This window comes from Vulpes vulpes, chromosome 5 (assembly GCF_048418805.1).
Source record: "Vulpes vulpes isolate BD-2025 chromosome 5, VulVul3, whole genome shotgun sequence".
NCBI classification, from domain to species: Eukaryota; Metazoa; Chordata; class Mammalia; order Carnivora; family Canidae; genus Vulpes; species Vulpes vulpes.
Genome location: NC_132784.1, coordinates 93,604,282 through 93,616,867, shown reverse-complemented (window position 1 = coordinate 93,616,867; position 12,586 = coordinate 93,604,282). Strand labels below are relative to the sequence as shown.

Genomic DNA, 12,586 nt, shown 5'->3' with positions numbered 1-12,586 from the left:
TCCACAAGCCCAATCTCCCATTTCAGGGGCTATGAGGAGGGCTAGTTTCTGCCTCAAAGTGGACTGTGGGAGGGTGATCTGCCCTTGAGGCTCCTGGAGGAATGAGGACAGAATGGGAAATACAGAGAAAATAGCCTGGTTGGTGATGACCAGGCTTCCACCCCCCGGAGTCCCTAGCCAGACTACTCGTGGTAACACGTGAGTGAGTGGATGGGCCCCAGGGTCCAGGGGCGCGCAGCTCTTTCAAGTAGTTTACAGGGTTCCCAGGGGTCGGGGTAGGGCACCAAACACTCTGGGAGAAGCTGAGCCCACACAACCATCTTACTCTTAAAGGGTGCACAGACCCCAAGTCCCATGCCAGATCCACGAGGCCCCCACCCCTGCCCCTGCATGAGGGAAAGAGGGGGGCTGCCGGGAGGAAGGGAAACGCCCTGTCATGCACGCCGTGTTTGTTCTGGGCCTGGCTATTGACGCAAGAGGCCTTATCATTGGGTCCTCAGACTGGGCTGGGCAGAGCAGATCTGAGTTAGGGAGCTTCGTCCCCACCAGCCCGCAGGAGAGGAGAGGTGAGAGGGGGTAAGGAAGCAGCTGCTGGCTGGGCCCACGATGAGAACGTTCATTCTTCTGCTGCTGGTGCTCCTGGACTTGGGACTGGCTCAACCCCGGCTCCACAGGTGAGGCCACGTCCCCAGCCCTATGTCCAGAGGGGCAGCTCCCTCCAGCGTAGGGCCGCCCTGGGACAGGAACGCTGGTGGGGAAATGCAGAAAAGGAACTGAGGACTGGGGAAAGTGGCCAGCCTGTGTTGGTCTTGACCCTCAGCCCACAGCAAGCCACCCCTCTGCCTCTGCTTCTGCCGGGATTGCCCACCCAAGGCCCAGGGAGCTCCTCACATTAGTAAAGAGCAGGAACCTGCCGCTTTGGTTGGGAGCTCAAAGGCCCAAGTATCTGCCCAGGGGACTGACCGTGGCTGCCCCCTTCCATCAGCCCCCGAAGAGGTTCATGAACAATTACAGACCATTTTCCTAGGAGATCCCAAAGAGCTCGGCTCTGAACAGAGGCCACTGCAAGGCTAAGATTCTAAGACTCTTCAGGAGCAGAGACAAGGCAGACAGGCGGGGGCACAGAGGGCACTAATTCTGGCCAAACTCTGGCAAATTCTGGCAACTCTGCTGCCTTGCAGATCTTCTTCTGTGTGGTTCCCAGTTGACTGCTGGGAGAGGGCAGGGTCTGAGCGAGACAGAACTGCATCTCTTTCTCACACAGGCTTTGTCCTCAGGGTGCCTCTCAGAAGGCATCAGTCCCTCCGGAAGAAGCTGCGGGCACGGGGCCAGCTCTCTGAGTTCTGGAAATCCCAGAATTTGGATATGATCCAGTTCACTGAGTCCTGCACGATGAACCAGGATACCAACGAGCCCCTCATCAACTACTTGGACGTGAGGCATTCTGGAGCAGGGGCTGGGGAAGTGAGGGAGGGGGAGGATGGTTTGGCCTCTGGGCCTGGCCAGTGACGGTCAGCAACGCTGAAGGCCAGTGTGGATTTCTCCTCTAGGATAACCCACAGGGACTGATCCCCTGGGTCCCTGGGGATTTGGCCGAGCAAGCCCCAGTGGGCCCAAATGTGTAGAGCTCTCTGCAAAAGAAAAGGATGAGTGAGGCACGCATCCCAAACAGAAGGGCCCTGCTGCTGTCCTTGGACAAAAGGCTTAACCATCACCAGCTTCCCTTCCCTGATTGTAGAACAAAGGCATTATGCCTTCCTGCCTTGCTCACAAAACCATTACGAGGAATAAGGCAAATGAAAGCCAAAGAAGTAGCAGGGTGTGAGAGGCTTGATTGGATTTCCTCCCTTGCAGCCCTGTCTCTGCTCCTACTGCCTCGTGTTTCCCCCTCCTCAGCTTCTGTAAGCCCCAGTCTGTGCTAGCCCAGGCTCCTGTCCCAGAGAGCTCTCCAGAGGGCACCCCCACCCCCCGCTGCAATGATGGGCGCCTTCCCCTTTCCCACCACCTACACTCTGCTTCCTTTCCTCCCTCCCCTATAGATGGAGTACTTCGGCACCATCTCCATTGGCTCTCCACCGCAGAACTTCACTGTCATCTTTGACACTGGCTCCTCCAACCTCTGGGTCCCCTCCGTGTACTGCACCAGCCCAGCCTGCAGTAAGTAGGGCTAGGATACTCAGCAGGGAATGGCAACTAGGGCCTGGCACTCTGGGGGAGAGGGGCTTGGTTTCCAGAAACTGGTCATGCATGCCACACTGGCTTCCCCTCTCCACCTCTGAGTCTGCCCTGGGACTGCCTACAGTAGAAACAGGGCTGGGTCAGGGAGAGAGCTAAAACTGGACTGCTATCCAAGCTAGCAACCTTCATACTGACCAGAATCAATAGGAGAAAACTCAGCCACTGAAAATCCAAATTCAATACAAATCTCTGAATACACGATGACTCAGTCCCTTTGGAACACCCAAAAGAATGCAAGTGCCATGAACCCTGGCTGTTCCTGGGCAGGTTGGTGGGTTGGATTCTAGTGTGCTGACTATTTGTGTGCTTCAGGAGGGCTTGGTGGCCTATCCCCGGATATCATAGGTGGGGCTGGTGGGGTACAATGTAAGGGTGGGTCCGTTTGGCCAGAGGTAACTCAGGCATCTTTGTTAATGTTGGAAAGGGAAGAGCTAAGGAAAGATGTCAGTCTATGCTGGATATGTTCTAGAGACACAGTGTCTCAGAAAACCCCAAGCTTAAGTGTCTACAGGTTAGGCAAGGAACTGAGAGTCATTACCTGAAATGGCATTTGTTTATCCCTGGGTTTTTTTGAATACCAGGTTCTGGCCCACATTAGTTGTCAGAGACTTCTGATGGCACTCAATACATGATGCTTGTCTTAGTGTGCCTCATGAAGTCACTGGGGGCAGTTATGTTTGCCCAGGGACAACTAGTGGGTCCCCAGTTGGGCTGCCACATGTGGCTAGAGAAGAATGTAGTAACTCACTAAGGTGGGCCATGGTGAATCCTTCTAGAGGCTCCCACCCAATCTTGGGAGTTGAGAGAAGAGATTCCACATCTCCAGGGTATCAGGGCAGAGACAAAGGCAGCGAGCTGGTGGCCCAGGCAACAGCAGCTTCCTTGCTTTTCCAGAGACACATGCCAAGTTCTACCCTTCCCAGTCCAACACATACAGTGCACTGGGGAATCAGTTCTCCATTCAGTATGGGACTGGAAGCTTGTCTGGAATCATTGGAGCTGACCAAGTCTATGTGAGTACAGTTTCTTCATCTCTTCTCTTTTGGTGAGAAACTTGGGATACAGAATATTTTTCAGAGTTGTTAGGGAATACTTTCAGGTCTACCTCAGGAAGAGGTAGAAACAAGGAGCTGGCTTCCAGGGAAAGGGGAAGCCTGGTCAGGCGGGAGTAGCACTCCCTGCTTGAGATAATGGCAGTGGGCCAGTCTGCTCAGTGTGCTGGGTTCTAGACAGGCAGCAAGGAGGAATTCCACAGAGAAACAGTGCACAGGACTGAGAGCCTGGTGGCAAGCTTTCAAGAATGGATTAAGGCAAAAAACAAACAACAAAAAAAATGAATCAAAGATGCTCACTCTCAGTGCAATGAGGCAAGAAGAAAGAAACTAAGGGCATTAAGATTATAAAGGAAGAAACTATATTGTCATTATTTACATAAGACAAGATTCTATAGGCAAAAAATCCAAAAATGACCACAGATCATTGAGATTAGTAATCATTTAGCAAAGTTGCTGAATACCAGATTAACAAACAAAATAATTTGTAATTTAAATATCCAGAAAAACAAATGGAAAATAGATTTTTAATGCCATTATTTATATGTCATCAAACACATACAGGTAAATTTAATAAAAAATGTGCAAGATCTCCACTCTAAAAACTGCAAGACACTACTGAGTAAAATTAAGGAAGATCTACATAAATTGAAACGACTCAGTATTTCATGACTCAGTATTACAGACACATCAAAGTTTTCTCAAATTGATCTATAGATTTAATGTCAACTCAATCAAAACAACAGCAATTTTTATTAGAAATTGATAAGCTAATTCTAAAATTTATAGGGATAGGTAATACACCAAGAAAATCTAGGTGAAGAAAAACACTATAAAGATCTATTACAAAGCTATCATAATGGAGACAGTGTGGTATTGACACAAGATAAGCAAATAGACAAATGGAACAAAATGGATAATCAGAAACTCCTCTAAATTCTGTCGACCATGAAACTGCAGTGGAGGATATGAGAATGTACCTATCAAATGATGCTAGGTCGTTTGGATAGCCATATACTTAAAAAAATGAAAACTCTTTACTCCAACCTCATGCATTATCAAACTTCAATACATTATAGATGTTTTACTCCTTGACATATGGACAACATAAATATGTGTGCATGTTCACCAAAAGAAATGCACAATCAGCCCTGTTCATGATAGTCCATACAGGAAACAACCCAAATATCCATCAACAGTAGAATGAAGGACAGCATATTCATACCATGGGAAATGACAATGAACAAAACTACAAGAGTGTACTACGTCATGTTGAGTGACATAAGCCAGATACAAGGAATTCATCCTGTATGATTCCATTTATACAAAGTTCAAGAAAAGGCAAAGGCAGTATATGTTAGAAGTCAGAAGATGAGTTGCTCTTGAGGAAAGGTACAATGATTAGCAGGGGGCATGAGGGGGCTTCCAATTTGGGAGATCGCTGACAAGGGTGAGTTTGGGAAAACTCGCCCAACTGTGCACTTAGGATTTCTGTATTACACTTCAATTTTTTTTAAAGTTTCCATAAACAAAAATTAAGAGTGTGGGGATGTGATGAAATCAGTGTGCTCATCTAATCAAGGAAAGTTGGGTGGGGGATGAATTCGCTTCAGACCAGGGGGAGAATCCTGGAATCTGAGACTCTTTGCCAAAGATATCCTGTGCAGTTTTCTTTCGGGCTTTCTCCCATCAGGTGGAGGGACTGGTTGTGGTCGGCCAGCAGTTTGGAGAGAGTGTCACGGAGCCTGGCCAGACCTTTGTGAACGCAGAGTTTGATGGAATTCTAGGCCTGGGATACCCCTCCTTGGCTGTGGGAGGGGTGACCCCGGTGTTCGACAACATGATGGCACAGAACCTGGTGGACATACCCATGTTTTCTGTGTACATGAGCAGGTAGGCCCATCCAGCCCACCAAGGTGAAGGTCAGTCACTACTACAGGGAGGCAGCGTGGTGCCGCTGAAAGGGCGGATAGTCCAACACCTAGCTTGGATCTCTTGCTTGACCTATTACCAGCTATGTGACCTTGAGCTTACCTTCTCGGGATATTGAGGAAATGAAGTTTGCCTCACTTTGTAAACTGCACCACCCTGAACTCATAGGAGGATTCTTTGGGATTGGATATTCATTAACACAGTAAATAAATATTTCTTAATCTCCTATTATGTGCCTGCTGGGCAAGGGAGCACAGTGAAACAAGGAAGACAATCCCTCCCCTCAGGAAGCTGGATTCCCGTGGGAGGAGGCAGGAAAAGATTCCAAAGTAAGCAGATGATAAAATAATGGAATGTTAAGGGAATAATAAGATGTAGTAATTCCATAAAATAGAATATTATTCAGCCTGAAAAAGGAAGGAAATTCTGACATGTGCTACAAGCGGATGAGCCTTGAGGACATTATGTTAAGTGAAACACAGCCAGTCATAGAAGGACAAATACCGCAGGATTTCACCTACCTGCAGGTACCTGGGCCAGTCCCATTCAGAGAGACAGAAAGTAGAACCACAGTTGCCAAGTATAGGGGGAAGGGGACTAGGAAGCTGCTGTTTCATGAGTATAGATAGAGTTTTGGGTTCACAGAATGAAAAGGTTCTGGAGACTGGCTCACCACAGAATGAATATCCTTAACACTACCAAACTGGACATTTAAAAATGGTTAATTTATGCAATTTTTAAAAAAAATTGCCTGTTGTAGTTGAAAAAGTTCATGAGGCCTGGGATCCTGAGAGCATCATCTCACCTTCATCCCCACTTAGGGAGGGGATTTCCTACCTCTCTGATGTCCCCACCAGTGTGCTTTGGCCTGAGCCCACTGTGTTCGTGGAAGCCCATATCCCTTGTGCTCCACTTTCATGAGGAGAGGTTTGAATTTCCTGTATTCAAGCGCATGGTGCAGGTGTGAGTACGATGGCAGGTTGTCCAGACCCCTGGGCTGCCACCTTCCAGCCCAGAAAGACAAGGGTGGGGATGGGAAAGAGCAAGGGCTTTGCAGTCTGACTGACCTGGGTGGAAGCCTCAAGTCTCAGGTCCTCAAATGGGTACAAGGTTGATGTAAGAAGTAAATAGGATGACGCAGGTAAAATTCCTCACCCAGTGTCCTGCACAAAGGCCATCAACAAATGATAGTTCTTCCCCTACCTCCTCAAAACCACTTTTCTAAGATGCCCACAGATACTCGGTTCTGTTCCCCATTACCACCGTGCCTCAGAGCACCCTGACTTTCTCTGATCCTTTTCCTCCTAAAAATGAATCAGTTTCATGTCCTATTTCCCCAGAATCCTGTTAGGTGCCAGAACATACTCTGAGAAATCCACACCATTGGAAATTAATTGTCAAGCTCTAGTAAGTCAGGTTGCATTCCCATTAGCTTCCTTACCTTAACACAATGGAGCGAATAGCATGGAAACTCTAGGCACTGCCAAAACAGTAGTAGGAAAGATACTTGGGGGCAAAAGACTTTGGGGGGGGGGGGATGCATCAAGTCACAGGGTGTGTGCATGCCCCAGATGGTCCTAGCCTTGGCTCTGCATGACCAAAGAGCGGTTATCCCTTTTTGCCTTCCCCCTAGCCCTTTGACCAAGAACTAAGAAGCAAAAAGACATCCACAAATTGTTTTTTTTTTTTTTTGACATCCACAAATTGTTAAGCAGAGCTATTTCTACACTTCATTCCTTTTGCCCAAAAAGGCCTAGACTAAGCAAATTGCAGTAGTCAGAGCCCTAGTCTCAAAGCCCAGGCTACTATTTCTGCCTATACATGGTATAAGCCAGCTTGTCCCCAAGGTATCCCAGGGGCCCCTCCCTGACCATCTGCCCTTCCTTCCGTGTAGTGACCCAGAAGGTGGTACGGGAAGCGAACTGATTTTCGGAGGCTATGACCACTCACACTTCTCTGGGAACCTGAACTGGGTCCCCGTCACCAAGCAAGGCTACTGGCAGATTGCACTGGATGCGTGAGTATTTTCCACAAAGTACTTATGGTATGAAGGAAGAACTCAAGACAGGCACAACTCACATTGGGTTCACTGAATTGACCTGAATCAAAGTGCTGGTCCCTGGGAGAGGGTCCTGAGGGCTTGCTGCCGTGCGAGGCTGAAAGTGTGGTGGTGCTGAGCAAAGGTGCAGGAAGGGGCCGCAGTCGCCAGGGCAACAGGCAGGAGGTACCAAGTCTCAGCTTCCTTCCCTGTACATGTGATGTGCCCCCAAGTCAACAGACAATAAATACAAACCCTCAGCCAATTACTTGGGGCTCATTTAACATTAATTAACATATAGGGTAAGGGGTGGGTGACATGAGTGTATAAGAGTGAACTGAACTCAGATTTCATCTCCATGAAGCATGTCCAGAAGATCACACACACACACACACACACACACACACCCTGCTATCATTGTAGAGAGCGGTCAGTGCTCCATGAGATGTGCCACCAAAGTGGCCTGGCAGTCAGGGCAGGACAGCTTCTATCTGAAGAACTCCTCAAGCAAGGGTTTCATGAAGGAGGTGACATTGACTGGGCCTTGACATACATACATGCATGCGTACATGCCTGTGTGTGTGTGTGTGTGTGTGTGTGCTGGGTCCAAAAGTAAAATGTATTTCCTGCTATGGATCTCAGTCACAGAAAAATTGAGAAATACTCATGTGTGAGATAGTCAAAATGAAAATCGTTAATGTATATCTGAGAACCCAACAAAGGTTGAGAGCAGCCAGGGAACCTGGAAGCTTCATGGCTGAGGGGAAGGGGGCCACATGGGGTAGGGGTGGGAGGTCGGCTGATGACATTTCCTTTGCCCTCAGAATCCAGGTAGGAGGCACAGTGATGTTCTGCTCTGAGGGCTGCCAGGCCATTGTGGACACAGGGACTTCTCTCATCACAGGCCCCTCAGATGAAATCAAGCAACTGCAGAACGCCATTGGGGCAGAGCCCATGGATGGAGAAGTCAGTGCCTGCTGGGGGAGGGAGGAGGTGGGAGCAGGGGAGCGAGGCCCTCTCCTGGGAGGTGGGAGGCCTCTAAATGGGTCCTCTGTGTTGGGTTTTAGTATGGGGTGGAGTGTGCCAACCTCAACGTCATGCCAGATGTCACCTTCATCATCAATGGAGTCTCCTACACCCTCCAGCCAACTGCCTATACCCTACTGGTAAGAACTGTTTCCTTATTCTGCAAGTCATTGGGCCTTCCCCACAAGCCTACCACTTCCTTTTTTCAGTTGCCTGTACTCAGGCTGCATTTACCCCCGAGCCCTCCTCCCATCCTCTCCTGCACTGAAGTGGCATTCCCTCTAGAAAGGACAAAGCTGCCTGTGGTAGAAAGACCACCGGGCTGGTTCTCTCTCAGTTTCTGTTCCACCATGAAGCAGCAGCCAACCTGGGACAAGCCATTTAGCAAAGTTTTCTGAACTTGTCGCATAGAATTTTTCATCTGACAAAGTTTAATCCCTTCAAATACCTAGTAAGATGGATATTATCATGCCATTTTATGGATGAGGATATTGAGACTCGAAAGTTAAGAGGTTCAAGACTTGAGTTGCTGGGGGATGAGGTACGGAATGAGGTTGTATCTTTTAACAATCAGATTAACCTTCTTCTCAAACAACAAAGTGTCTTTTATTGCAGTAGATTCCTAAATTTGTAGGGTGAAGTGGGAAGGGAATTCCTGGGGGAAATCTATGATTGCTTCACACTGCAGTTGGCCCAGATTTTCAATATCACATGCAGTTCTTTGGTGACACTCAATATACTAACTTTACTGGAGAGTCACCCACAGCACCAGGGTGATTGTGTCAGAATGAAGGTGCCAGGTATAGAGGACTTTAGGGACTTATCTACCCCCCACATCTTGATCTCTGCTAACCCCTTCCCCAAGCCACCAAATTTCAATGGACAATGCAGGTGAAAAGAATTTTTTTTTTTAGTTTTTGTTTAAATTCTAGTTAGTATACGGTGTAGTATTAGTTTCAGGTGTACTAAAAGCATTGAATATAGTGATTCAACACTTCCAAACAACACCCAATGCTCAGCACAGCAGTGCCCCCCTTAATCCTCATCACCTATTTCACCCATCCCCCCACAACCTCCCCTCTGGTAACTGTTAGTTTGGTCTCTATAGTTTAAGAGTCTGTTTCTTGGTTTGCCTCTCTCTCTCTCAATCTCTCTCCCTCTCTCTCTCTTTTTTCCCTTTGCTTGTTTATTTTGTTTCTTAAATTCCACATATGAGTGAGATTATATGGTATTTGTCTTTCTTTGACTTATTTTTCTTAGCTTTATACCCTCTAGCTTCATCCACATTATTGCAAATGGCAAGATTTCATTATTTTTAAGACTGAATAATATTCCATTGTATATATATACACCACATTTTCTTTACCCTTTCATCAATCAGTGGACATGTAGGCTGTTTCCATAATTTGGCTATTGTGGGTAATGTTGCTTATAAACATTGGAGTGCATGTATCCCTTTGAAGTAGTACTTTTGTATTCTTTGGATAAATACTTATAGTGCAATTGCATAAAAATTCTAGAAGAGAACACAGGCAGTAACCTCTTTGACATCAGTCATAGCAACTTCTTTCTAGATATGTCTCCTGGAGGCAAGGAGAAACAAAAGCAAATTATTGCTTAAATTATTATTAAATTATTAAATTATTATTATTAAATTATTTGAAACTCATCAAAACAAAAATCTTCTGCACAATGAAGGAAACAATCAACAAAACTAAAAGGCAACCTACAGAATGAGAGGAGATATTTGCAAATGACATCGAATAAAGCATTAGTATGCAAAATATATAAAGAACTTATAAAACTAAACACCTTAAAAACAAATAATCCAACTTAAAAATAGCCAACAGACATGATAAGATGGCCAAGAGACATGAAAAGATGTTCAACATCATTGATCATCAAGGAAATGCAAATCAAAACTACTATGAGATACCACCCCACACCTGTCAGAATGGCTAAAATTAACAAGGCAAGAAACAGGTGTTGGCAAGGATGTGGAGAAAGGGGAACCCTCTTAGACTGCTGGTGGGAATGCAAAATGGTGCAGCCACTCTGGAGAACAATATGGAAGTTCCTCAAAAAGTTAAAAATAAAACTACCCTATGGTCTAGCAATTGCACTAATAAGAAAATGAATGTTTAGCTTTAAAATATATTTCCTGTCAAGCCCCCTAAGCATCTCCAACAAAGGGATTCTGGAGCTGCCATTATGAACACCAGACTGGAGACAAGCTAGGCACTTTAAGTGGGCCATGCTCATCAGCCTATACACCCCTCAGCAGTCTGGTACCCTCATACTCTCCCGCCTGCACCCCATGTGAGTCCCTGCTCATCTCACTTCCTTCCCTATGCCCAGCATGGTGCCCTTATCCTTTTCTGCCAGCAGATTTCAATCAGAGACACCTCAGTCTGCCAATGATGCTGTAACAGCATTGCATGGTTAGCCCTTTACTCTTAAGAAGGCACTTTAAGCCCTCTGCAAACTTCCCAGACCCTCATCAGCAACCTCAAATCTCAGATAGTTGTTGGAAAGACCACACATGCCTGGTAGACCCCAAGTCTTTGCCAAACTAAAAAAGTAAGGTTGTGGGAAGTTATACTCTTCTCACAGAACAATGGATGTCTACTTGCCTTATACCTAAAAAATGATCCTTCCCCAGAACATCAAGAAAGCAGTATAGTTTCTCTCCCTTAAAAAACTAAATTGAGGGACACCTGGGTGCCTCAGCGGTTGAGTGTTTGCCTTTGGCTCGGGTCATGGTCCCGGGGTCCTGGGATCGAGTCCCACATCAGGCTCCCAGTGAGAAGCCTGCTTCTCCCTCTGCCTGTGTCTCTGCCTCTTTCTCTGTGTCTCTCATGAATTAATAAATAAAATCTTTTAAAAAAAATTAAGTTGAGCTTTGCTAGAAACTAAAGTAACCAGAATTTAAGCTAAGATCTTCTAAAGCCAAACCTTTTGCTCTTCCAGTCATGCAACAAGGTTTCACTTTTTCCAGTTGTAAAGTGGGAGGTGGGGGGCATGTATAACAGATGAACAATTCTCAAAATTGTAGAACTTAGAAGCCCAGGTCCACGTATATGAAACTGTGCAAATATTTTACTGAGTAAACAAGTAGAGGTGTATGAAGCAGGAAGAGCCAATCAGCCAAAATTGTGACCGTCCAGGGCCATTTGGTATAGTCACCACCACTACCACACAGTACCGCCTCCAAGTAGCACTACTTCCCTTTCCCAATATGTCACTTACCCCTTCCTTCCCACCCCAGGACTATGTGGATGGAATGGAGTTCTGCAGCAGTGGCTTTCAAGGTCTTGACATCCAGCCTCCAGCCGGGCCTCTCTGGATCCTGGGCGATGTCTTCATCAGGCAGTTTTACTCAGTCTTTGATCGTGGGAATAACCGTGTTGGGCTGGCCCCGGCAGTCCCCTAAGCAGAGGCCATCTGCCTATGCCTGCTTGCCCGACACTCCTTGGAAATCCAGCGGTGCCCCTTAGTTGGGGCGTTCTTCACAGCTGTCAAAACGTCATTTTCGGTGGGATACTATTGTTCTAGAGCTGCAAACTGAATTAGGTCCAAATAGAGCATGAGAACACACACACTGCATGCACTTCACACACACCTCACACCACCCTCATACACACCTCCTTCACCACCATCGTGATGGAAGAATTAAGTTGTATGTCCATACTTTTTATTGCTTTGTGCTAACACTTTCTTTTGGAGATTTCCCAACATGCACATTGGCAGAGATTACTAATTCCCTTGCACCCCACCTACCCTTCATGACTCATCTGGCAGGTGGCCAGCCCTGTTTTATCTACACCACCACCCATCCTCTCTCCAGCCCCACATATCTGCAAGATCCTAAAGCAAATTCTTAGCATCACATCATAAATCATCACATCAAAGATTTATCCACAAATCCTTGCAATATTCTTAAATATGCAATCAGTATTCAAATATTCCCTATTGTCTGGGAAATGTTGGGTCATTTTTACAGGTGACTTGATTGTATTAGGATGCAAATAAAGATTACAAATTGCATTTGTTTGAACTGTCTCTGTGCCTCTTTCCATGCATAGAGTTGACCACATTCTGAATTTTGCAAATTGAAATCCGGAGGTGTCATGCAATGTGAGTCCATCTTTCCTACAAAATGGCAGTTGGTTCTAGAGCCTGATTTTGTGGCTAGAATATTTCATCAATGGTACTAGGTACATCCCATCGTAGCCCCATCAGGAAGCAGATAATACTGGCCTCTTTATTCACAACGTTAGGACTGACGAGTGGGTGCTAG

At 46.4% G+C, this 12,586-nt stretch overlaps 1 protein-coding gene across 3 annotated transcripts; it reads left to right on the top strand.

Annotated features, from left to right (window-relative positions):
• Positions 1-484: 484 nt before the first annotated feature.
• CTSE (cathepsin E) lies at positions 485-12,333 on the top strand. Of its 3 annotated transcripts, none has more exons than XM_025991652.2 (9): positions 485-674; positions 1,278-1,434; positions 2,040-2,157; positions 3,133-3,251; positions 4,984-5,183; positions 7,117-7,239; positions 8,085-8,226; positions 8,328-8,426; positions 11,555-12,333. In XM_025991652.2, the coding sequence occupies exons 1-9, from the start codon at positions 607-609 to the stop codon at positions 11,717-11,719; spliced, it is 1,191 nt and encodes a 396-aa protein (XP_025847437.1). In that variant the 5' UTR covers positions 485-606; the 3' UTR covers positions 11,720-12,333. The 3 variants fall into 3 exon arrangements, with proteins under 3 accessions (XP_025847437.1, XP_072615552.1, XP_025847438.1); XM_072759451.1 differs by having other exon boundaries at positions 504-674; positions 1,265-1,434; XM_025991653.2 differs by lacking the exon at positions 8,085-8,226 and having other exon boundaries at positions 522-674; positions 11,555-11,915.
• Positions 12,334-12,586: the final 253 nt, after the last annotated feature.

Coding starts and splice junctions, on each gene's coding strand:
- CTSE (XM_025991652.2), top strand. CDS start 607: ATGAGAACGTTCATTCTTCTGCTGCTGGTGCTCCTGGACTTGGGACTG. Junction 1,435..2,039: donor CCCTCATCAACTACTTGGAC/GTGAGGCATTCT, acceptor CCTCCCCTATAG/ATGGAGTACTTCGGCACCAT. Junction 5,184..7,116: donor TTTTCTGTGTACATGAGCAG/GTAGGCCCATCC, acceptor CCTTCCGTGTAG/TGACCCAGAAGGTGGTACGG.